Below are 23,115 nucleotides of genomic sequence, written 5' to 3'. Positions count from 1 at the left end.
GGGTCTGTCCCTGTGTGTCACACTGCCGGGGTGGAGCCTGGGTAGGGTCTAGAAAGGGGGACACTGATTGCAGTACCAGCAGTCATTACCACATGGGAACTGGAGAAACGCATGAGCATACTCTGTTTTAGTATGCTACAAAAATTAATCATTGACATTTATTAGGTACTTTAATACTAAGCATATATTAAAGTAACAAAAATTATTGTAGTAATTTTATTTCAGTTTAGTTTTTTACAGAAAGTCAGGTATTCCAACAATTTTCTTTACAGTTTGTTGACTTTAAAAAAAAATTACACACATTTTTGACATTACAGTGGAATGGAATGGGAAAGCGTTCACCTTTAAAAAGATAAAAACATACTACTTATACTTAATTAACATTTAGTGATGTACATCCTTGTAACTTTTTGCTTTATTTATGTACATATGGTACATTTTAATTGAAATAGTAGAGCCACAAGGTCTTGTGATGACACATTTTTGCAACATTTGTATGTCTAAAGTGGGCTTTTTCGTTATACAGTCACTATGATGCAAAACTCAGTAGGCAGTAACAAAATTGCATGGCACAGAGAAACCCAATTAATGCAGTTTCTATTGCAGGAAAAAATATCATGACTGCAATAATCTGAGAATACAATGTAACCCCTGGAGCAAATGATTACAACGATACTGTAGCACATTCAGGTAAACCTCTTTACAGACTTCTGAGATAAAGTGTGCCTATGATATATCAACACTGGTAAATGACAACAAGCTTTATTAAGACCCCATTTAGCAAGGTAGGCCTAAATGTGTCTAACTTTGAGCATGTGAATTGTCCCATTGATTTCAGGGGGATTGCTCACATGCTTAAATACCTTGCTGAATTGGGGCCTTAATGAGCTTCCAAACCCACCCATGTAAGTCACTTATGTTATACCCTTCCTCTTTATTTTGGTGACAGAGACTAGGAATAGATTTATGTTGGATGACAACTTTTGGGTGTGACTTTCAAAAGTGCTCAGCATCCACTGAAGTCAATCGAAACTCCCTTTGGCTACAATGGATGCAGACTTGGGCTAAGGGACAGAGTGTTTGAAAATCCCACCCAAATTTATCTGTAAACGTATTTGGCAAGCATATATGTTAGGTGTGCAGTTACTATGGTGATCAGGGCCATATAACTACCTTGACAGACAGCTAACATTGCTATTTAATAACTAGTCATTATTTATTGACAATTTGGTCACAGACATTGTCTTCAGCCAAAGAAGCATAACTGAGATTCATGCACTTAGATGCAGAAGAGTTTTGTTTTGCAGTGACTCATTTACAACCGGAAGTTAAAATCCTGTTTTATCTCTGTACCTCTTCAAGAGCTATTTGTTATTGGGGCCTGTAATAATAATCAATTGTTATTCTAGCTTCTTTTTCTGAATGCCAGCAAGTATCATAGTGGCCTTCCAAATCTTCTGAACTTAGAATTGCTTCAGGAAATAATACAAAGGCTGCTCACTTCTAAAATACTCCTCTCTAGAATAATTATCTGCTCACATTCCAGGCCTCAGACTGCTCTTACTATTCAATTGCTTTCCAGAATGAGTTTGCTTGGCAAGGAACCTTATGAATAGCAACAAAACGTTGCACAGAAGTCAGAATAACTCGGTGGTAATATGCCTCTCACACCACATAAGCAAAATAAAACGTGAAGGGCCACAGTCACTGCTGTGCTCCAGCTGCATCACACCACACAAAGCAGCCAGAGCATAGCAGTGAATCTGGCCCAGGGCTTTTACATAGTTTTCTGTAAAATGTACCTGTTTACTAGTCAGATTCATAGATTGTAAGGCCAGATGGGACCATTAGATCATCTTCTCTGACCTCCTGTAGAACACAGGCCACTGGATTTCATTTAAGTGATTATATGACATAGAACAGGAAAAAATACAAAAGTGCTTAACTGCAGCTGTGTGTTACATTTCAGGTGTCAAGTAATTTCTCCCCCTCCCTTTTCTTTTTGTAAATAAGTGGTTTTATTTTGCAACCTTAAATAGGAGCAAGTCTATGTTGCATGAGAATCAACAGTATTATGACATTCAGAAAGATGAAACTTATTGTATATATGCCTTCACAGAACTACAATATATGTCAGAAATAATTCTTCAGTTATAAGTTTGTTACAGACATAAATTAAACAGAGGACATATGCAGTAAAAATTGAGAAGCTTTACATTTATAACCGATTTATTATACAGTGAAATAAACAAAGTGCAGAAATGCTGCAGTAAAAGTTATACTTTTTCCTCTAGGAGATGGAAACATTCAGAGTCTATTTATAAATGCTTATTTAAGAGTGATGTCCTATCAGTTTCCTGGCTACTGGAACAGAAATAGTCTTGAGTTAACTGTCTCTCTCCTACTGTGAAAGGTTTTAAAGCTTTTTGCTTTTCAGTTGAATAAAAAAATGAGTTTACAAACCTTTTCAATGCATATATTACATAAGTTTTGCCTAGCAACAACTACATCCCTTTTAATTTATTCCCTAAATGTGACTTTTCATGCATGTCTTCTGAATGCTGTATTCAGTGACAGTTTCTAATGAGCTGGTGTGTAATCCATGATTGCATCTCTCTTCAGAAAATCACTTCCATGCCTGGCTGATCTATGTTTAGAAGGCAGCTCTTACCAATCAGGCATTTTTGCACTTGTCAACATTCTTCTCCATTGAAGGCTCCTCAAGCTTCTTTCCATTTAATGTTGATGTACAAAAGCAGTTACTCATTTTGTTTTGTGCTCATTCTAGTGAGGATTGGCTTAGCAGGACTGTGCAAAACAGAGAGAAGAGAGAAGTCAGTTTATTGCCAGCAGTCATTGCTACTGTGTTTGGCACAGTGCTATCTTCTGATCAATACTCTACATACATTTCACTATTTTGATTTCCATTCATTATAAAAGATAACATTGGTCATCAACTTTAATCTCCAACTATCACAGTGATTTGTAGGGTGGAATCTTTGAAAATCAGTTTTGATCTATTAATCAACAAGGAAAGTCAAAATAAAGGGGTTGTTTCATCTGAAGGCTGAACAGTGGGAACACAAAGATGCCGCATGTACTGGGTGAGAGTCACATTTGTTTGAATAATATGAGGAATCAAATCAAGGTCATCAGATTTCTGTTCAGTAGTTATGATTTCCTTCAAATGCCTGCATACACAAACCTCATTTAAAAAAATAAATAAATAAAGTTAGTCTGGTAGATTTCAGAGGGACAGTCCCCAAAGATAATAGAGGTGTTTTCAACACATATCATCATCCATCATGCACTGGTATGCCCCTCCCTCCCTCCCCCACCATTATTTTCAATACCACATAAACATAAATTCATGTTCAGGGCAAAAAAGGAACGACTGCAGTAATACTATGAATAGGCTGCCACTGTAGAAAGCCTCCTCCCCTCCCTTTATGAAATCTATTGCATTTAAATTAGGAAAAAATCCCAGGGTACTGTGCACAGAAACCATGGCATAGCTGATGTGTCACATGACCTTAAGCCATGGACTGGTATGTCTCTCCACTGCCGCTGTTGTGAAGGCCCTGTGGAGGGGACATTCTGCTTCCTTTCAGGGCATCCAGATGTAGGACAGCCATCTTCTGCAAGATCCCCCTCCAACCATACAGGCTTGTGTGTTGTTCTCCTGATATGTGTGTATGTGGAAAGTAGGTCAGTATTTGTCCCTAAGTTTGAATAAAAAGTTATTGTACAAGTGGAGCTCTACAGATGGATCACTAGCTAAAATTTCCCGGATAACTGGATTATTTAGGCTGAACCTTGAAGTCTCTACTCCAGCAACATCTTCAGTGGCAGGAGTTATGCCTGAGAAAGTATTTAGGCTGAAATTCTGGAAATGAGCACACAGCCTGACTGAAGGGGCTCTGTGCTCAGTTACACATGCATGGGGCTGGAGAACAGAGTCAATGGGACTGATTCATCATTACACTCTGACTCCTTTGTGCCAGCTGTGCTGTGCTGGCACAAAGGTCTGTAAAGCCAATGGATATAGCCCTGGAGACGAGAATTCTCTTGGTGTCACAGCCAGCATAATGCCCCTATGCTATCCCCATCACAGCTCCCAACACAGGGGGGTATGATGGAAGAAATGGGGTGTGACTGGGGCATCACTGCCCTCTAACTATTCTGAGCTGCTGGAATGGCCTCTTGGGGCCATTAGGCAACAAGGCACAAGTCAGAGCAGCCCTGAGGCTGTTCAAACCTGTTCCAGGGACTGAGACTAGGATTGAGGAAAGCCACCTTTGCCACTTCCCCCAGACCTGCACCAAGTGGAGTGTGGTCTCCACCAGGAATCATGCTCAGCTCACAAGCTATGTTTCGATGTGTTTTATAAAGAGGACACTTACAATGGCTATTGCTGGAACTAGGCCATAGAAAACAAATGGCACAGGAAGATTATCTATATCTGTGCATAAGGAGAGCACTGGTGGTGATGACTGGACTATTCTCCTTTTTCAGAAAACTAATACACAATTTAGAGTGATCTCTGAGGGAACAATACTTTAATGAATTTGTATACAGTGGGTCTAATAATTTGCCTTTTACAAATGGAAACGATCAGTTACACTCCTCTGAGCAAAGCTTCCTCTTGTTCCCATGAAAAGAATGTGCCAATAGTGAAGGACAAGTAGTAGACAAGAAACGCACATATTTCTGATTAAAATAATTAATAATTTGTGCCCCAAGGATCCTAATGCATTTTATAAAGATGGGTAAGTGTCATTATGTAGTCATAGACGATAAAAAAGGTAAAGATCTGTTTCATCATCCCATCTATTTCCTTGTCTGTGAAGTATTCTTCCCCACAGTACCTAGGCAAGCATGTGGTCCAATTTACTGTTAAAATTATCCTCCTTTCACAAATAGAAATACTGATGCTGAGAGAGCTAAATCATTTTCCCACAGCCAAAGAGTGAGTCAGTGGCAGAATCAGGAATAAAACCATTTTTTTTTGACTCCCCGTCCCCTGCTCGACCCACTCATCACCCTGCCTCTACTACATCTAATAGCTTTGATAGAAAATATATGTGGACAATTACAGATAGATGGCATCACAGAGAAGTTATTTGATATGGGAGGATTATAACAAGGAACACCAAATGTACAGGCCTTAATAATATACTGTGGCACTTCCATGAAAAATTTCAGGTTTGTAGGATTAAATGGAGCATTTAAAAAAAGGGGTTTTATCTCAAGTTATTGTATTTGCTATTCAAAGGCATGACAATATTTAGCATGACAATTATTGGATTTCCAGCAACATTTGAAATTCAGCATTAGGGTTGCAACATATTAACATCTTTATTAGTTCTTCTGCAAAATTTTATACACAGGTGTTATACAGAGGAAAGAGGAAATTTAATAAATGTCACAGATTCCTAGTTAGTGCTGTGCAAAGAGGAAGCTGCATAAATAAGTCATTCATTTTGTTCAGTCTGGTTTGACCTTGTAACATGTCACATGCTTTTGACTTTTTGACGTTTTTTGCATTGGAGTTACCTACAAATCCTTTTTGGAGCTGTCAGGTGAACCAAAATTAATGAAAGCAGTCTCTGTGAAGGCTATATTGTCCAAACTACCTAAATGCAATGCTGTTAGATTCTCAGTCTATTTGAAGATTTGGAAAGGCTTCACCTCCTGGTGATATTATTGTTCCTACCTGACCCATTCAATTAGGGTACATGCCGATTGTTGGTGATAGAGTTGGTATGCAGTCTCTGCCTGAGGGATTTACACCATTCCAATGTTTATGCATGTTTTCTGAGGGAGCTCATCAATATTTCTTTGGTGTGAAGATGAATAGTAGAGAGCATTGCAGGCTGCTCCTTGCCAAAGTATAAATACACAGACTGAAGTTTCAGATAGACCATAACATGCTTTTATGGCAAGGACAGTCAGATAAACAGCACTTACAGAGAATAATGCAAGAGTCTTCATCCTTCAAAGGCTGAATACATTGCCTTTGCAACAGTCTCAGCACTTACCTGATTAATTCTCTGCAGACATATTTATACAACCTCTTAGCCATTCTTTTGATTGGTAGTCTGAAAAATGTGAGCCTTCTATGGGTTATTACTTTGCTGTTCTCTCTAAACACTTGTGATTACAAGTGTCTTACTAAATTAGAGAGGGGAAGCAAATGACTTTCTTGATGAGGTCAAGACCAATGCTATTCCAAAATCAGATCAGCTGCTAGGAGTCACTTGAGTAATATGTGACGGGTAAAATTTCCTCCTCGTCTCACCATAGACCCAAAGTGCTCTACTGACCCATTATTTATGATTATTTATTGAATGCTGGCAGTATATTTGGTGTACTACAGGAGAGAAAGGAAGCTATGATCACTGTTCCCAGGGGCTTACAATCTAAAATAGACATGCAATACAGTTTGGATACATAAAACACTGGGTGAACAGCAGGGTCGTTCCTGGGTGGATGACACCTTGGATAGCCTGAATGGTAGCTGCTGGTTCTCTGTCCTTGACCTCCGCAGTGGATACTATCAAATGCCCATGTAGAGGACCGGGAGAAGACAGCATTCATCTGCCCCTTAGGGTTTTACCAATTTAATCGCATGCCCCAGAGAGTATCTGGAGCTCCAGCCACGTTTCAGCGACTCATGGAGCGAGTGGTAGGGGACATGCACCTGTTAGAGTGTCTGGTGTAGTTGGATGACATTGTAGTATTCGGGCGCACTTTAGAAGAACACGAGACTCGGCTGTGCAAAGTCCTGAATCGTTTGGAACAGGCTGGCCTCAAGTTATCCTTAGACAAGGGCATCTTCTGCCAGACATCCGTGCGGTACGTGGGACACATAGTGTCTGCAGATGGTATAGCTATAGACCCAGAGAAGGTGAAGGCGGTAACCATCTGGCCGAGGCCTGCGACTCTCAAGGAATTACAGCTGTTTCTGGGATTCTGTGGCTGTTACTGCAGGTTCATAAAGAATTTTTTGCACATCGTACATGCACTCACAGAGCTCACCAAGGGTTATCCCCCCACAAATAAGAAGAAGGGGAACCCACCTCGGCATCAGTACTTTAATGTGGGTGCACCTTTTGGAAAGCGGTGGACTGCTGAGTGTGAAGAAGCTTTCCATAAAATCATTCAACAGCTCACTCAAGCACCTGTTTTGGTGTACGCTGATCCCACCCAACCATATGAACTCCATGTCGACGCAAGCTACACTGGTTTAGGCGCTGTCCTTTATCGAGAGTGTGAGGGCAAACTCCAACCATTAGCATTTGCAAGTCGAGGTCTCACACCACCTGAGAGAAACTACCCTGCTCATCAAGTGGAGTTCCTGGCATTGAAATGGGCCATCACAGAAAGGTTCCATGACTACCTCGATAGGGCCAAGTTCACTGCAAAAACGGATAATAACCCTTTGACATACATCAAGACAACAGCAAAATTACCTGAAAAATCCACGCTTAGCTGCTGCACCACAGAAATCAGAAACTAATGTACATCAGTATACAGGCAGCATCCACACATGTGTATGTGTAATCCATGAGCCTAATAGGGAGATATCTCTTTAAGAGACCCATTGGGGGGAGGTAGGGGTGAGCCTACCATGTGGACCATTGTTGCTAGGCAGATTAAGCACTCCACATCCAGAAGCTTCTGGAATTGGGTGTGGTAGTTCTGGGACTGCTCCAGTAGGTTCCCTGTTGCTGGGGTCAGACTTCATGAGGGCAAGCAGTGAGGGCAGCTGCTTTGCAGAAGGCCATGTGCCCTGTGTGAGTCGGGAGAAGCTGAGCTGAGACTTAGGTGAACAAAACCTAAGCTTTTGGGAAGTTTCAGTTTCTTCTCACTGTATTTCTGTGGGGACTGAACTGTTCAGATTTTAATTTTTTTTTTATTCATGTTTCTGTATAACTATGAAGGTAATGTCTGTGGATTATAACATAGCCACGTCATGTTGTAAAAATTAGATTATTTGTTTCTCTATCATAAGATTTTATAAAGTTATTTAATTAAATTAATTTCTTTAGTTCCTTTTGGGACTTGAATGTGGGGAGGTTGACCCTGTGCAATCCTTGCTGAAAAGCCTTAGAGACTGGGTCTGGTGTAGTTGGATGACATTGCACTGGGTCTCCAGCTACTCTTCTATGGGAGTTGGGGGTTTTGTAAGCACTGGAGAAGGGTAATGAAGTGAACTCTAGCCCACCCAAAGGTTACATATGTACCTGTGATTAAGGGGAAAGGCATGAAAGGCAGCTAGGCATCCAAACCCAAGAGGACATTGAGTGCCTCACTTCTCTTCATGTCTTTGAAAATCTTCCCCTAAATTCTTATAATGAAAAATATTCCTGAATAATTGGCTGGCCTGAGACAATGTCATTGCTTTCCCCGGCGATGAGGAGGAGAGAAGACTTTTGGAGGGCTACATGTGGTATCTGCTTCCACTCACTCATCTGCAGAAAGTGCCTTTTCTTTTCCAAATGTGTCCAGCAAGCATCCTTTGCCTTGGTTGCAGCAGTGCTGCGAAGGAGGGGCTGTGGCAGAACTTGTACAGATTCTGGGGCACACAATAGATGTAAAGCTGCCCACAGCTATGCACGGCAGGAGCAAGACTATCCTACTGAATGGGAGAATCAAGAGGTCGGAAACTTCCTAGCCAAACTTGTTTGGTTTGGGGCTGGCTTGTAGGGCTGTTCTAGCACCTTTTTGATAGAACATCATGAATGGCCTCTTGTTTAGCCAACGCCTAAGGTAAACACAGCACTTCCTCCTTTTATTTGTAGACTACCAAGCAGGATCTGGCAGTTATCTTTTACACAGTCATCCATGGGTGTTGAAGCCCGACTCTGCTAGCAGGGAATGCTGAGGGTCAGAGACTGTGTAGAGTATGCAAGAAATATCAAAATGTTTATAAAAGTTTTAAAAAACCCAAGGAGTAAGATTCTATGTGCCTTTTCCGGTGAAGAATTATAGGAGTTTATATGGATAGATTGATAAGTGACCTGGCTTCTTTGTTTGCAGCATTTTCTTGCATAGTAATAGGGGGAAAAAAAGGATTTTAACAGATTCTGTATTCAGACTTCATGGAATAGGGGACCAGAACTCTGAATGGAAGCCTACTGCTCATTAGATCTGCTATGATTATATTACTTGCTCTGTTAGGGACAGTAGTTTAACTTCCAGCCTAACAGGCTTTATGAATGTTTTCAGAAGCATTCAAGAATTTTCCAAATGCTCACATGAAAAGATAAATCTTGCCATTTCTATTTGCAGAAAGCTCAGTTCCTGCTACATAATAAAATGCTTAAAATCTGACAGGCTGATTTCAAGGCAGATGAGGCAGATAATGGTAGTAATTAACCACTGAATGGCATGCCACTTTTTCTTATACAAAGGAGGAACAGAAAAATGGCTAGAGGATCCAAAAAGAATTTTTTTGTCATATTACTGATAGCACTGTTTTCTGTTGGCAGTTCATCTTGTGATTGGGTATAGTGCTCTGTCTAGTAACACTTCACCACAGACATGAATAATCCATGTCATTCTGATTATTATTCATGAGCAACAGCAAAATACACCTATTTCCCAATCTGCTCTAAAAGACAGTCCACGCACTGTGCAGAATCAAAACTCACCCTCTTCCCATGGGATGTAGTCCTTGTTAACAGAGAAATGAACTGGAAGATAACATGAAGTCCATCCCATGCCTTCTCACTAGGTTTGGTTGCTTCTAGGGTTCATGCCTCAAAGCTGTTCAGCCAAGACCCTAGTTCGTCCATCAGATCCACAGACTCTCTTAGGGTAGAAGGCTATTCCCATCCTCTTTATATCCATAAACCTCACCTGGTAAAGGAGTCTTGCTGACTCACTGTTTCAGGCCCCGGCAGGATCCAAAACACCAGCTACTAGGGAGTGTTCACAGGAGACCGCTTCTAGACCGTTACACACGCCATAGTTCATAATAATCTAAACATCGCTACCATTTTGAAAATAGTTTAAAATATAACAATTTTAGGTTAAAAATAATCTGTTATGCTTGAGGAGTAGATTCGCTCCTGGCATTCCCATGTTGATTGTTATATCACACTATTCTGTGTTTCTGTCCATAGTAATTGCATATCACACACTTACAAAGACCAAATAACACATAGAATGACATTTACTAATGCAGACTGTTCCCCCCACAAAAAAAAAACCCCTTCAAATCTGCCACACATCAAAAGAATATGAAGCTAATAACAAACATGAAAGGAAACAAGGAAGACTGACCTCCACACCTTGAGGGGCCTTCTCATCTCATTCCCTAATGTGCCTGGTCTGTTGTACTTTGGTATTTGGAGGTCCTACTTAATTATGTATCCCCTGGTTTTAATTCATTGGACTATTTAAGGGACATCAGATTAAAAATTACACTTCTCTCTGGAGTTGCTTTATCTACTAGTGTTACAAATAGCACCTAAAATTATGCCAACTGAAAGAGATTAGAAAATAATGTTTCTCTGTTTTGTCACTTTGTTCACCCTGTGCACTTGACAGCATTTTGTGTATAATTATTTTTAAATGTTCTCCCTGCAGTCAATCACTTCCTCCTGTGCAGTCTGGGTCTTTCACACACAAAAAAAGGGAAGAAAAAAATAAAAATAAGAAAATGGGATTGAAAAGCCACAAAAATTAGCCAGGGGCTCAAGGAAACGGAACTCAGTGGGAGCTTCAGGTATGCAAGGAGTGCAGGTTTGGGTCCTTGATGTTCCAAAAATAGTACTCTGTGATCTTTTCGGGGAGCTTTGAGAAGGGAATCACGTCTCCAAAGAGGTTTTGCTGGCATGGATGATACGGAGTTTTGCTGAGAACTGGAGGGTGACAGAAATGCCTTCACCAATAAAGGCTTTTATGTTATTAAGCAGCTTTCTCCTCTAGTGAGTTGTAGGACAAAAATCAGGCAAAAATCAGGTTTTTTATTCATCTATTTTTATTCCTTCGTTCTGCTTTGCTGCAGTCTTTCCCTATCTATCCTGGACATCCAAAGAAACTACTGTTCTTGTGATTCCTAAGTGTTCCTTAACTGTTTTTCTAGGAAAGTTCTTTATTTTCGACAAGTTCTACAAATTCAAGAAAATCTCTGTTCTGAAACCCAGAGAATTCTGAGGGTTATTTTGTTCCAACTGCTTTTTAAGCTGTTTGAGCTCTGCTCACCCAATAGCTCCTGCTTAGTATTTGTTGTCTGACTTCCTGTGACCTCCAGTGCCACAAAATCTAGGATTTTCAAATTTGTCATGACCTTCAGTCCATATTGGTTCAATGAGAGCCACTCTGAGTATCAGACCCTTTTAACTAAGGCTTTGTCTACACTAGCACTTTTGTTGGCAAAACTTTGGCAGTCAGAGGTGTGAAAAAAACCACCCCCCTGTCCGACATAAGTTTCACCGACAAAAGTGCTGGTGTGGACAGAGCTATGTTGGCCGGAGATGCTTTCCCACTGTTCATTGGAGGTGATTTAATTATGCCGGTGGGAGAGCTCTCTCCCGTCGGCATACAGCGGCTACACGGGAGACCTTACAGTGGCACAGCTGCAGCGGTACAGCTGAGCCACTGTGAGGTCTGTAGTGTAGATATAGCCGTAGGTGCCTAAATATAGACTTAAGTGCCTAACATTAGGCATCAGGTTTGAAAACAGCAATCTTTGTCACCTGTTCTCTGCTCGCTTCATTCTTGATTACAGCAAGACTGTATCTTAGTATCTAGTAAGATGCAGTGAGGTTTTTTTTTTCTATATTGTTGTGCTGATGGGCATGCTAGCCCCTGTTCATTCAGGCTAAATGGAAGAAGTGATTAAGGTCCATTATGGAGTAAGATAGCTGAAATAATAAAACCCACCGGCCAACATACTGGGCCACATGGGAAGGCCTGAGCAAGAACTAACTCAGGAAGAATAAGAGGAGTTTCCCTACAACTGATTGCAAATACACAGGGTGGGGCATTAAATTGATTCTCACCTTTGTTAGTGTGAGAACGGTACGAGACAGCCAGAGAAGCACAGTGAGTGTGACCCTGGGAGAAAGCTGAGAGAGACAGATTCTTTTGGGCAGTGTAGGCTGAAAAACAGGGTTGGAATCTGAAGAAGTGAACTGCCTCCTGTTTTTTCTTACTGTGTTCAGGGAAACAGGATATTGTGTACATTATTTGTAAACAAACAGGATTGCATTCAAGAATATCTGAATCTTATCATCAATTTCTCCTTCTAATGGAAACTACCCAGCAAGCAGTTCAGCTTCTATTGCTGGTGACCGTTGGTTGGTTGGCACAAGAGCCCTGTGGTCCAGAGTTAAAGACCCATGGTCCCTGATAATAGTACAGGAGTGTGTGTTTTAAGAATAGTTCTTGCTTTTCCCCTTCTTTGATGACATTGATCAGATTTAATGGCAATACTATCAGACACAGACTTCCCATAGTGATCCTGTGTAGTTCAGATTATTAAATTATGGATAGAACTGGTCAATTTTTTGCATAAGGGGACATTTAATTTAAAATGGCCTTTTGAAAAATTGTTGGCATTATCAAAATGTCTGTTTTTTGTGAAATGTTCTCAATATTTTATAGAGACGTTTAGTTTATTGAAAACTGCATTTTTGTCTTACTGAAGATTTTTAAAAATAATGTCAGTAAAAATCTCAGAAAATGTAGTGATTAAATTCAGTGAATAGAAAAATGGATCCAACTCTGCAAAATAGAAACAACTTTGAATTTTTGTGTGACATTTTCTCATTTTTTTCAACCAACTTCAATACTGGATGATTTTGGAGCATTGGGTAAGTATGACCTGTTCTTCCACATGTCCAGTCACACACTTGTTTGAGAGAGAGCTCTTTCACCTTCTGCTATGATCACAGATTCATAGAAATGTGGAGCTAGAAGGGACCTCTAGAAATCATAAAGCCTCCTGCGCTAACACAGGACCAAATAAACCTAGATCACCCCTGACAGATATCTGTCCAACCTGTTCTTGAAAATCTCCAATGCTGGGGTTTCCACAACCTCCCCTGGAAGCCTATTCCAGAGCTTAACTACTCTTACAGTTAGAAATTTTTTCTTAATATCTAACTTAAATTGCATTTGCTTCAGATAAAGATGCTTATTTCTTGTCCTACTATCAGTGGACATGCAGACCAACTGATCTCAGTGCTCCTTATAACAGCCCTTAAAGTATTTAAAGACTCTTTATCAGGTTGCCCCTTCAGTTTTCTTTTCTCAAAACTAAACATGCTCAGATCTTTTAACCTCTGTTCATGGGTCAGGTTTTCTAAACCTTTTGTCATTTTTGTTGCTCTCCAATTTGTCCACATCTTTCCTAAAGTGTGGCGCCGAAAATTGGACACAGCCTTCCAGCTGAGGCCTCCTCACCAGCGCTGAGTAGAGAGTAGCGATGCACAATGCCCAAACTACCTCCCTCCTTCCCTCCTCCCAGCTTATTCTTTCCTGTGTGCTGCCCAGTGCCTCCGGTCTTCTCTGTATCTATCTTCTAGAATGCAAACTCTTCAGAGCAGGTGACTTCATTTTGTGTCTTGTACAGGGCTGGACATATTGTTGAAATAATTACATAATAATAATACACTTCTTCTCTGGACTGGGGGCTTGTGTTCTTCAGATGGGTTAATATAGGCCAGTTGTCACAATCCTTGTCAATTGCTTCTGTTAGTGAATGGCATATGAGTAAATCTGTGATCACAAATACCCTAGCGAGAAGGGAGGATTAAATAGTTCATTACCTCAGACACTGAAATTTATTATGTTTGAGTATCTTTACTTAGAAAAGTGAATGGTCACACTTTCAAAGACCGTACAGTCTTTGAGAAGAATGAGTGTATATATGGAGCTTATACTGTGAATATTTGGGTTGTGGGCCAGGCCAACTGGACTAGGGTATTCACACCCTCTTTCAGGAAGGACAGATAGGCATACTACTTTAAACCCAATGAAATTAAAAACATAATCTTGGTGCTCATGGAAAACCATTGCAGAATCAGTGATTTCTGTGAGCACCATGATAAACATACTTCTCTCTCTCTATGTGCATTAAGGGGGCTTTGGGATTCAGCATGCTATCCCATAAATGCAACTGGACATGGGGGTGGTGGTAGCAACACAAGCAGCTGGACTCTCACAGGGGCATGGCTATTGGATATCTTGGACCCTCAATCAGGCCTATCCTATTATGCATAAACTTACAAAAAGTGGTCAAGCTATATAGAAAACTTAAAACATGTTGCAATTATACAGCTTTCTATCAGCATTTGCAAGTGAATTCTAGAGACTAACATAATGTGTTCTTTCATGCAGCCCCTGTGCCTGGAAAACCTTTCTTGGCTGACTTCACCTCCTCACTCTTCACCTTTAAGCCCCTTCTCAAAACCCATTTCTTACGGAAGTCTCAAATGATAAATTATAATCATATGTATCTAGTGATGGAGAAAAGTGCAACCATCTAGATGTATGCCACTAACTCATTATGCCTACCCCAACCATTCAAAACTCATGAGTCAGACACCCAAAACCATGAGTGACTTACAAATTATCAGATTCTAAAACTAAATGTTGGGATCTTTGTATTTGCCTCATGGTGTTTGAGCCTTTAAGTCTCATGTTTTTCAAGGTTTTTTTCTGTAGCCATGAGGGCTAGAAATTTACTTAAAAAAAAAAAGAGCTAAGGGTCTCACACAATCACATGACTCTAGGAGCTAGGGCTTTGAAAAAATATAATGAGAATTGACTACACTCCTAATCTTTTTAATAACCAGACAATCACTTTGTCTTCAGCCTCATCCTTCCCTCCCTTTTCTCCATGTGTTTTCATCTCCTTCCATACTTCTTCTCTTAGCTTAGGTTGCAAACCTATAACTGGATCCATATGGGCATATCCCTTCATATGTACACAGTCCCATTGGGTATATGTACACATCTTGTGGACGCAAACCTCCCTGCCCAGGGTGACAGATTCACTAGCACTCTAAAATAGCTGTGTAGACAGCACTTTGAAGTTGTGGCTTGTGCAGAAACTTGGGCTCTGAAGTGTAGGGAAGTGTGTGTGGGTGTTGGCTTGAAAATCTGAGCTCCAGCCCGAGCTGCAATGTCAAAGAGCTGTCTATATAGCTATTTTTGAAGTGCTAGTGCAAGCCCTGCAAGCCCAAGTCCGTGAACTCAGGCTGGGAAACCTCCTTTAATGGCCTGTGTAGACATACCCATGACCCCAGTAGGACTCTGTATGGGTGCAAGGGTTTGATTGCATGGATCCCGTGGAGGATTGGGACCGTGGATTTGGGACTGGATCTTACTCTTAATCCATTTTGTAAAGCACAAAGCACAATGCACATCTATGGCATCATAGAATACCAGCTCTGGAGTTTCCATGTAGGTGGACTGTAATTTGTGTCGATTTATTTACTCAAAAATGGCAAACATTACAATGGATGGATTTCCCTCTGGGTTCATTGGGTAAAATTTGCTTGGTACTAATATAATAATATATTTTAATTATTTGCTGGAGATGATTAGCAATTAAATTAAACTGAAAAATTTAACCACAGAGAGCTTCCTTCTTGTGCTATTTCAGAATTCACAGATACATTCATCTAAAGCTGAAACATGACAGATGACTCAAATACATGACAGAGCATAAACTATTGATTCTTAATGTTATTTTAACAAAACAAGCAGAAACAGGAAGATCTTTTTCAGCTGTGATTCCTAGCTCCTGAGCATCCTAACCCTTGTCAGTGCTGAAGTCTGGCACCAGGAAATGCTAACTCCAGTAAATAAAGAGTTAATTTTAGTTTTCTTAGTCTGGTATTTTGAAAACCTCCAAGCAAAACCTGCTGCCAGCCACATTTTCCTGTATGATCTGTTTCGCTTGAGAAACTGTTCGGGGTTGTTATGAAAATCAGCAGAATCAGCACCACTCATAAAACCAAAAACTGCTATGAATCTAACCAGGCTTTTTCAGTGGGATTTTTTTTTTTTTTTTTTTTGCACAGATGAGAACAAGCTCATGGTTATAAAAGAAAAACTTCACTTTGAACACATTTATTAGAAATTTCTTTAGTGTTTTTGAAATTTCTGTGATCAATCGTATAAATTCTAGTCTTATGAGGTCACTCTCCATAAGCACAGACTCACCCTGGGTTATTGTTTCTAGTCCTCACTGAACACAAAGCAGGTTTATGCAGAATAAAGACTGGCTGAACTTTTATGGCTCCATTTTGTAGGCTAGAACACAGCTTGTAAAATCTTTTGGCAAGAAGAAAGAACGATGTCCTACCTTTCTTACAAAAGGTTGGAGAATAATACGAAAAATTGAGATTGTAAATTCTTTTTGGCAGGGATTGGCTGTATCTGTCTCCTGTGGAGTGCCTAGCATAATTTTGGGTGCTAAAAATAATTTAAATTTTACTAGGCCAAATTATCCTAGGTGTAAAGCCATCAACTTCAGACAAATTGCACCCGACATGAATTCTTATCAGCTCTTCTATAGTACTAGCTGCATTTCCAAAGCACCTATCACCATAGTATGTGGGCATTTAGAAAGGAAAAGAAAGGAAAAACACCCTAGGGCTCTGAGAATCCAAATACCCTGAATGGCTCAGTATCTGTGAGTGTGTTGGTGTTTTTAGCCTCTCAGAATCATTTATGGGGCCAAAGTAAAGAAGGATCTGGTCTTTTCATAGTATTTCTGTCATCCAGGAATTAAAGCAGAGTGAGAAAGCAGATCTTGCATTATTTCAGCCCCATAAGTGGATCCCCTGTGGAACTGAAAAAAAACCCGTTGAAAATAATTAACAAATATTTGAAAGACTCATTATTATTTATTTATACCTCACCCAAGTGTGTTAGATACTTTAGATGCAGGTTAAAAACAATGCAGCCCTTGTTCTGAAGAGTTTACAACCTACTGCTCAACACATAACATCACAGGGGAGACAATGCATGGAAAAGGAGTGGGGAATGGACGAGAGGAGCAGGGATACGCAGGAAGAACATGTTGTGGCTTGTTTGGATGTTCAGGCTTCTTAAAAGCACCAGGTAACTTTTAAAAATATGTTTATAATTAAAATGATTGACAGTGATTGTGTGAGTTAATTCACTAGCAGGGTTGTCAGGAAATGCATTCCTGAAGGGGAAAGGCTCCTGATATACACTTTTCCCCAAACACTTGAGAAGACAATGCAGGAAACATTCACTTTGATGCTCTGGCTCCGACCCCCTGTGAAGCTTTCCAGACTGGCTTTGGGCAGCCAGTCCAAACCTGTGGGTTGAGAGAACAAAAAACTCTGGCTCAGTATAAAAAGACAGGGTCAGAGGTTGTTAAGGGGAACAGTCTGAGACCCAGGCCCCAGAGATTATGGGTTTGGGGCACAATAGACATGCGTCTAAGGCGTGGTCTACACTACAACGTTAGGTCGACACAAGGCAGCTTCCATAGACCTAGTTGTGCACATGTCTTCACTTAAATTTGGCTCCCACCAACGTAAGTGCCCTATTATGCTGATAATAACACCACCACCCCAAGCGGCATAGAGCCACAGTCCATGTACTTAGGTTGACAAGTTCAAGTGTAGACACTGTGTTACTTACATTGACTGTTACTGTCCTCCAGCAGCTGTCCCACAATGCCCCACACTGACTGCTCTGGTCACCATTGTGAACTCCGCTGCCCAAGGGTCAAGGAGACCAGAAGACCCCATTCCCCCTTTAAAGTCCTGCAAATTTTTGAAATTCCTTTTCCTGGCTTGGTGAGCACACCTAGCAGTGTTCCATTGTTCAGTGCAACTGCCCAGCTGACCATGCTGGCTACACGCTCCAGACATGCTCCTGCCTGGAGTACACAGGAGGTGGTGGATCTCCTGGGCTTGTGGGGAGAAGAGGCTGTGCAGGCACAGCTCCAATCCAGCCACAGAAACATGGACATTTATGAGTAGATGGCTTGGCGGATGCCGGAGAAGGGCTACAACAGGGACCAGCAGCAGTGCCACGTGACAGCCAAGGAGCTGTGGCAGGTGTACCAGAAGGCCAGGGAAGGCAATAATCAATCTGATGCTGAGCCACAAACCTGCCACTTGTACAAAGAGCTGCATGCCATCCTCACTGGAGCCTCCACCCCCACCCCCAAGAGCACTGTGGATACTTCTGAGGAGTCCAAGTAGGGTCATGCACAGGAATTTAAATTTGATTGCTTCTGGAGGGCATGTTCCATGCCCCTACCACGGCCTCGGGCTGGTGGAGCTCTGTGCTCCCACTGATTACTGGGAAGGTCTGTGCCCCTGCTTTCCCCCCCTTGTGCATGCCCTGAGTCCAAGTCACAGGCCCCTGCCATGAATAGTAAGGAGGAGGAGGTTGTGGACAAGGAAAAGGAGGAGGAGTATGGTATGGGGGATAGGCAATAGGGAGATCCAGCTGCGCAGTGAGCCAGGACCTGTTCTCAACTTCATCACAGTCCTGCCAGTCAAGCATGGGTGAGCCTGATGCAGGGGAAGGAATCTCAGATAAGCATGTAGTTAAATTTTAAATAACAGGGATGCCCCCTGTTAGCAGGACACATCTTTTGCCTAATCATTAATTTATTCATGCTAGAAGAGGGAGTGGTACAACCAAGAGAGGTAGAGTTGCTATCTGCTTTTCATTCCCCTCTAGAGGTACGTGGTTTGGAGGCTGAGGTGGGGTGGGGCATGCAGAACAGTTTGTTTATGTACACAGGGATGTTCCATGAATCCTCTGGAGAGATCTCGATGAAACTTTCCTGGAGGTACTCTGCAATCCTCTGCTGGAGGTTTCTGGGAAGGCTGCCTTGTTTCTTCCACCATGGTAGGACACTTTCCCACACCACTCAGCGATAACTTCAGCAGGCACCATTGCAGTACACAGGCTAGCAGCATACGGAGCTGCGTGGGTATGGGATACCAGAAGCAGCTGTGCTCTTTCTGCCTTTGTTACCCTCAGGAATAGATAGCAGCTAAAATCACCATGGCCTGTAGAAAACGGTACCAGTATTCAGTTCCATTGCCCTATACGACTAGAATCATGCAACCGAGAAGTGAGAACGTAGTCCTTAACATTTTTGGGGAGCAAGTGGAGTGAGTTCAGCAGCTTAAATTTCACTTTCCATAGTAAATACACTGACAATGGTACCTCTGCGTGTTTTATCTGCAACTGCTGCCATTATGGCCTCCAGGGTCTCCCCTGTATGCTCATGAAATGCCTGAGCCAGATAAGGAGGAGAAAGATGAGGATGCAAGATGACATGTTCAAGGAGATCCTGCAAGCCAGTGCTGCATCGGGTAGTGAGCATGGGGCTTGCAGGATGAACACTGCAGATATGCTGGAGAAGAAAAGAATGGAGAGGAGAAAGGTTCAGCAGTTCAGGCAGGAAAAGGAGAGGGAGATGCACCAGGACATAACGGGGCTTCTCAGGCAACAAACAGAGATGTTGCTGGACTCACCTGCTTTGCAGCCCACAGAGAAAACAATATCAGGATCTCCCTATAGCCCCCCAACCTTCCACATGGCATCAGAGGTCAGTGCACTATTTCTACAACTCCACCCCGGGAGACATTAAAGACAATCACAGCTTGACATACACTGACCTGTGAAAGCCACGGTTGGTGTATGCGTAGCTGAAATGGACAAGAATATTCTTTCCCTTCATAAGTTCTGTTCTCTTAATTTATAAAGTTTTATTAAGTTTTAAATGGTTTTGCTTTTTAATTGCCTCCTGTTTTTTTTTTTTGCATAGATTTTGTTACAGAATAAAATTCTATTATTTGGAACATAATTCATCTTTATTAGTTCACAACACAAGCTGGCTGGTGCTCAGCAGTTCTGAAAGTGACCAGTTACCTGTTAGTCCAGAATATCACACAACTCATAAGATCATTCACAAACAAAATTAATAGGTGCATTAATAATGCTATAGTTGTAGTCCTACATATACAGCAATCATCATATGACTCCTACCAGGCCTCAAAAGAGAAGGGCCAGGAAGAACACACTACTACAACACACACTACGCTGGCTCACTATTAAAATGGTCTTTCAAAGCCTCCCTGAGACTTATAGCTCCACATTGAGCTCTTCTAGTAGCCCTTGTATCAGGCTGCTCAAATTCAGCAGATTCACCCTCTGTTCCAGCAGAAACTTTCCCCTTTTGCTTCACAGATATTATGCAGCACACAGCAGGCAGCTATAACCATTGGATATTTTTCACACTGAGGTCCAATCTTGTGAGTAAACAATGACAGCGTCCCTTTAAATGACCAAAGGCATATTCAACTGTCATCCTGCACCTGCTGAGCGGGTAGCTGAATTGTTCCGTGGTGCTGTTGATGTGGCCGGTGTCCAGCTTCATGAGCCAGGGGAGCAAAGGATAGGCTGGGTTGCCCAGGATCTCTACTGGCATTTCAACATTGCCAATGGTAATTTGCTGGTCAGGAAAGAAAGTCCCTGTTTGCAGCTTTCTGAATAGCTTTGGGTTCTTAAAGATGTGAGCGTCATGCACTTTCTCTGGTCTGCCCACATTGATGTTGGTGAAGCATCCTCAGTGATCCACTAGTGCTTGCATTACCATAGAAAAGTAGCCCTTTCTTTTGATGTACTCTGTGGCTAGGTGATCTGGTGCTAAAATAGGGATATGCGTGTCATCTATTGCTCCACCGCAGTTAGGGAACTCCACAGCTTCAAAACCATCCACTATGTCCTGCACTTTGCCGAGAGTCACAGTCCTGCATAGCAGGAGGCAATTAATGGCCCTGCAGACTTGTATGGCAGTGGCCCCCGCAGTGAATTTCCTGATTCCAAATTGATTCCCGACTGTCCAGTAGCAATCTGGTGTTGCACTTTTCCACAGTGCGATTGCCACTCATTTCTCCACTGTCAGTGCAGCTTTCATTTTGGTGTCCCTGCACTGGAGGGCTAGGACAAGCTTGGCACACAGATCCAGGAATGTGGCCTTGCACATTGGAAAGTTCTGCAGCCATGGCTCATCTTCCCAAACCTGCATTACGATCCCACCAGTCAGTGCTTGTTTCTTTGGCCCGAAGTGGCACTCCACCATCTGCAGCTGCTCTATGAATGCCACCAACAACCTTGAATTGGATCTTGCTGTGTCCCACAGCAATCTGTCCTCCTAGGAATCAATTAGAAGAGCTCCCCATGGCTCTTCTTGCGATTCTGCAAATACTGCAGGTTCATGTGCCCTGTGTTTGTAATGCTCATGACAATAATGGAGAGCTGTGTAGGCTCCATGTTTTGGTCAGAAATGGTGGGGACAGCAAGGAGGGCTACATGGGTTTATGGGATTTTGAAAAAAAGGTGCAAAAATTATGGGCTATAGATGATATTATGGGATGGAGACAGTTGCAAACTGGGAAGTTGACCCCATGCTCCCAGTCACCCCTGCACAACTTGTTTCGGCCCTATCATGCATTTCCAAAACTTCCCAAAAGACAGTGACCTGGACAGTGGCGAGTTGCACAGTCGTATACCTACCCATGGTGCACCACAGTCGATACATTCGCTCCTGGTCAGTACGCACACTGCTGACACAAGGAGCCAAGTATGCATGCACATAAGCAATGTAATAACTGCAGCAGCTGTATGCTGATGTAACTTGAGTCAACACAAGTTTGAAATGTAGACATGGTCTAACAAGCTCGAAAAGTACGCCCCCGGCTAACACCCTGCGGACATAGGGCTACAAGGTGCACACCAACGCCCTGCTCGTTGGGGGCCCTGGGTGCCTGGGACCCATGTAACGAACACGTGCTAAGGACCTGTGGGGTAGGCCGTCATTTAGGGTGACCAGACGTCCTGATTTTATCGGGACTGTCCCGATATTTGCTTGTTTGTCCCGCGTCCCGACCAATGTGCGGTCGGGACACTGGACAAACAAGCAATTTTGCCCTCCTGGAAGGGCTCTTGCCCCCCCGACTCCGCCCCCTCCATCCCTCATTGGCTCCCTCCCCAAATCCCCACCCTGGCCCCGCCTCTTCCCCATGCATGTGGCACTCCTCCTCCCTCCCAGGCTTGCTGCTGTAATGGCGGGGGCAAGCCTGGAGGGAGGGGGTGGTGGCCAGCTTCCAGTTCCTGGAGCTGGTGAGTAGGGCACTGGGCGGGCAAGGGGGGGCTGGCCAGGGGGCTGCTCCCCGAGGAGGTAGATGGGGGGGCTCTGGACCCCAGCAGCGGTGGGGGAGAGCGGCTCGGGGCCGCACGAGTGGCCATGTAAAGATTATCGGCTTGGACAGGACCCCGGCCGACTCCCCGCCCCACGCCAGCATGTCGCGCCGGCCGCCACAGGTCAGGTAAGGAGCCGAGTCCCCCTCTCCCCCCTCGTCCTGGCTCCTCAACTGAGCCCCCCGTCACTCTCCTGGGGAAGCAGCCCCCTTGCCCGCCCCCCTTGCCCGCCCGGTGCCCGTACTCACAAGCCGCAGGAACTGGAAGCCGGCCACCACCCCCTCCCTCCAGGCTTGCGCCGGCATTCCAGCAGCAAGCCTGGGAGGGAGGAGGAATGCCGCTCAGCTGAGGAGCCGGGGGGAGGAGGGACTTGGTTCCTTACCTGGCCTGCGGCGGCCGGCGGAACATGCTGACACGGGGCGGGGACGCTACCCCCCTACAGGGCAGGGCGAGGAGCTGGCCAGGGTCCCCCCCGCAGCCGATAAACTTTATGTGCCCACTCGGGCGGCCCTGAGCCGCTATACCCCGCAGCTGCCGGGGTCCGGAGCCCCGCGCCTCTTGCTCCAGCAGCTCCTTCCCTGTGGGGCGGTGGGACGTGCCGCATGCGCCCTGGGGGGGGAGGGGCAGCAGCCGCGGTGTGGCCGGCACCTGCAAAACAGCTTTTTTTTTTTTTTTTAACTTTTTTTTTTTGCTTCGCCCCCCCGCGCGTCCCGATATCCCCCCTTCTGCCCCCTCCCCCATGTCCCGATATTTCCCGTCAGTGATCTGGTCACCCTACCGTCATTACGCGCGGCTCATGAGACGCCTAATGGTCTCGGACACTATTCGTTGGTCCCGGGACATCTAATGGTCTAACAATCATCTCAATGGCATTTCTTT

General features: G+C 43.2%; 1 protein-coding gene across 3 annotated transcripts in view; it reads right to left on the bottom strand.

Annotated features, from left to right (window-relative positions):
- Nucleotides 1-205: 205 nt before the first annotated feature.
- Nucleotides 206-23,115, bottom strand: part of LHFPL3 (LHFPL tetraspan subfamily member 3) — a 427,282-nt gene continuing 404,372 nt past the window's right edge. For all 3 annotated transcript variants that reach the window (XM_034766197.1, XM_034766205.1, XM_034766187.1), the window contains one exon: nucleotides 206-2,808. Coding sequence is in view for 1 of the 3 variants with exons in the window: in XM_034766187.1 (XP_034622078.1) it covers nucleotides 2,780-2,808 (29 nt within the window). In the remaining 2 variants the exon portion in view is untranslated. The remainder of the gene's footprint in view (nucleotides 2,809-23,115) is intronic.

The sequence above is a fragment of the Trachemys scripta genome, chromosome 1 (genome assembly GCF_013100865.1).
Source record: "Trachemys scripta elegans isolate TJP31775 chromosome 1, CAS_Tse_1.0, whole genome shotgun sequence".
NCBI lineage: Eukaryota > Metazoa > Chordata > Testudines > Emydidae > Trachemys > Trachemys scripta.
This window is presented reverse-complemented; position numbering and strand designations above follow the sequence as displayed.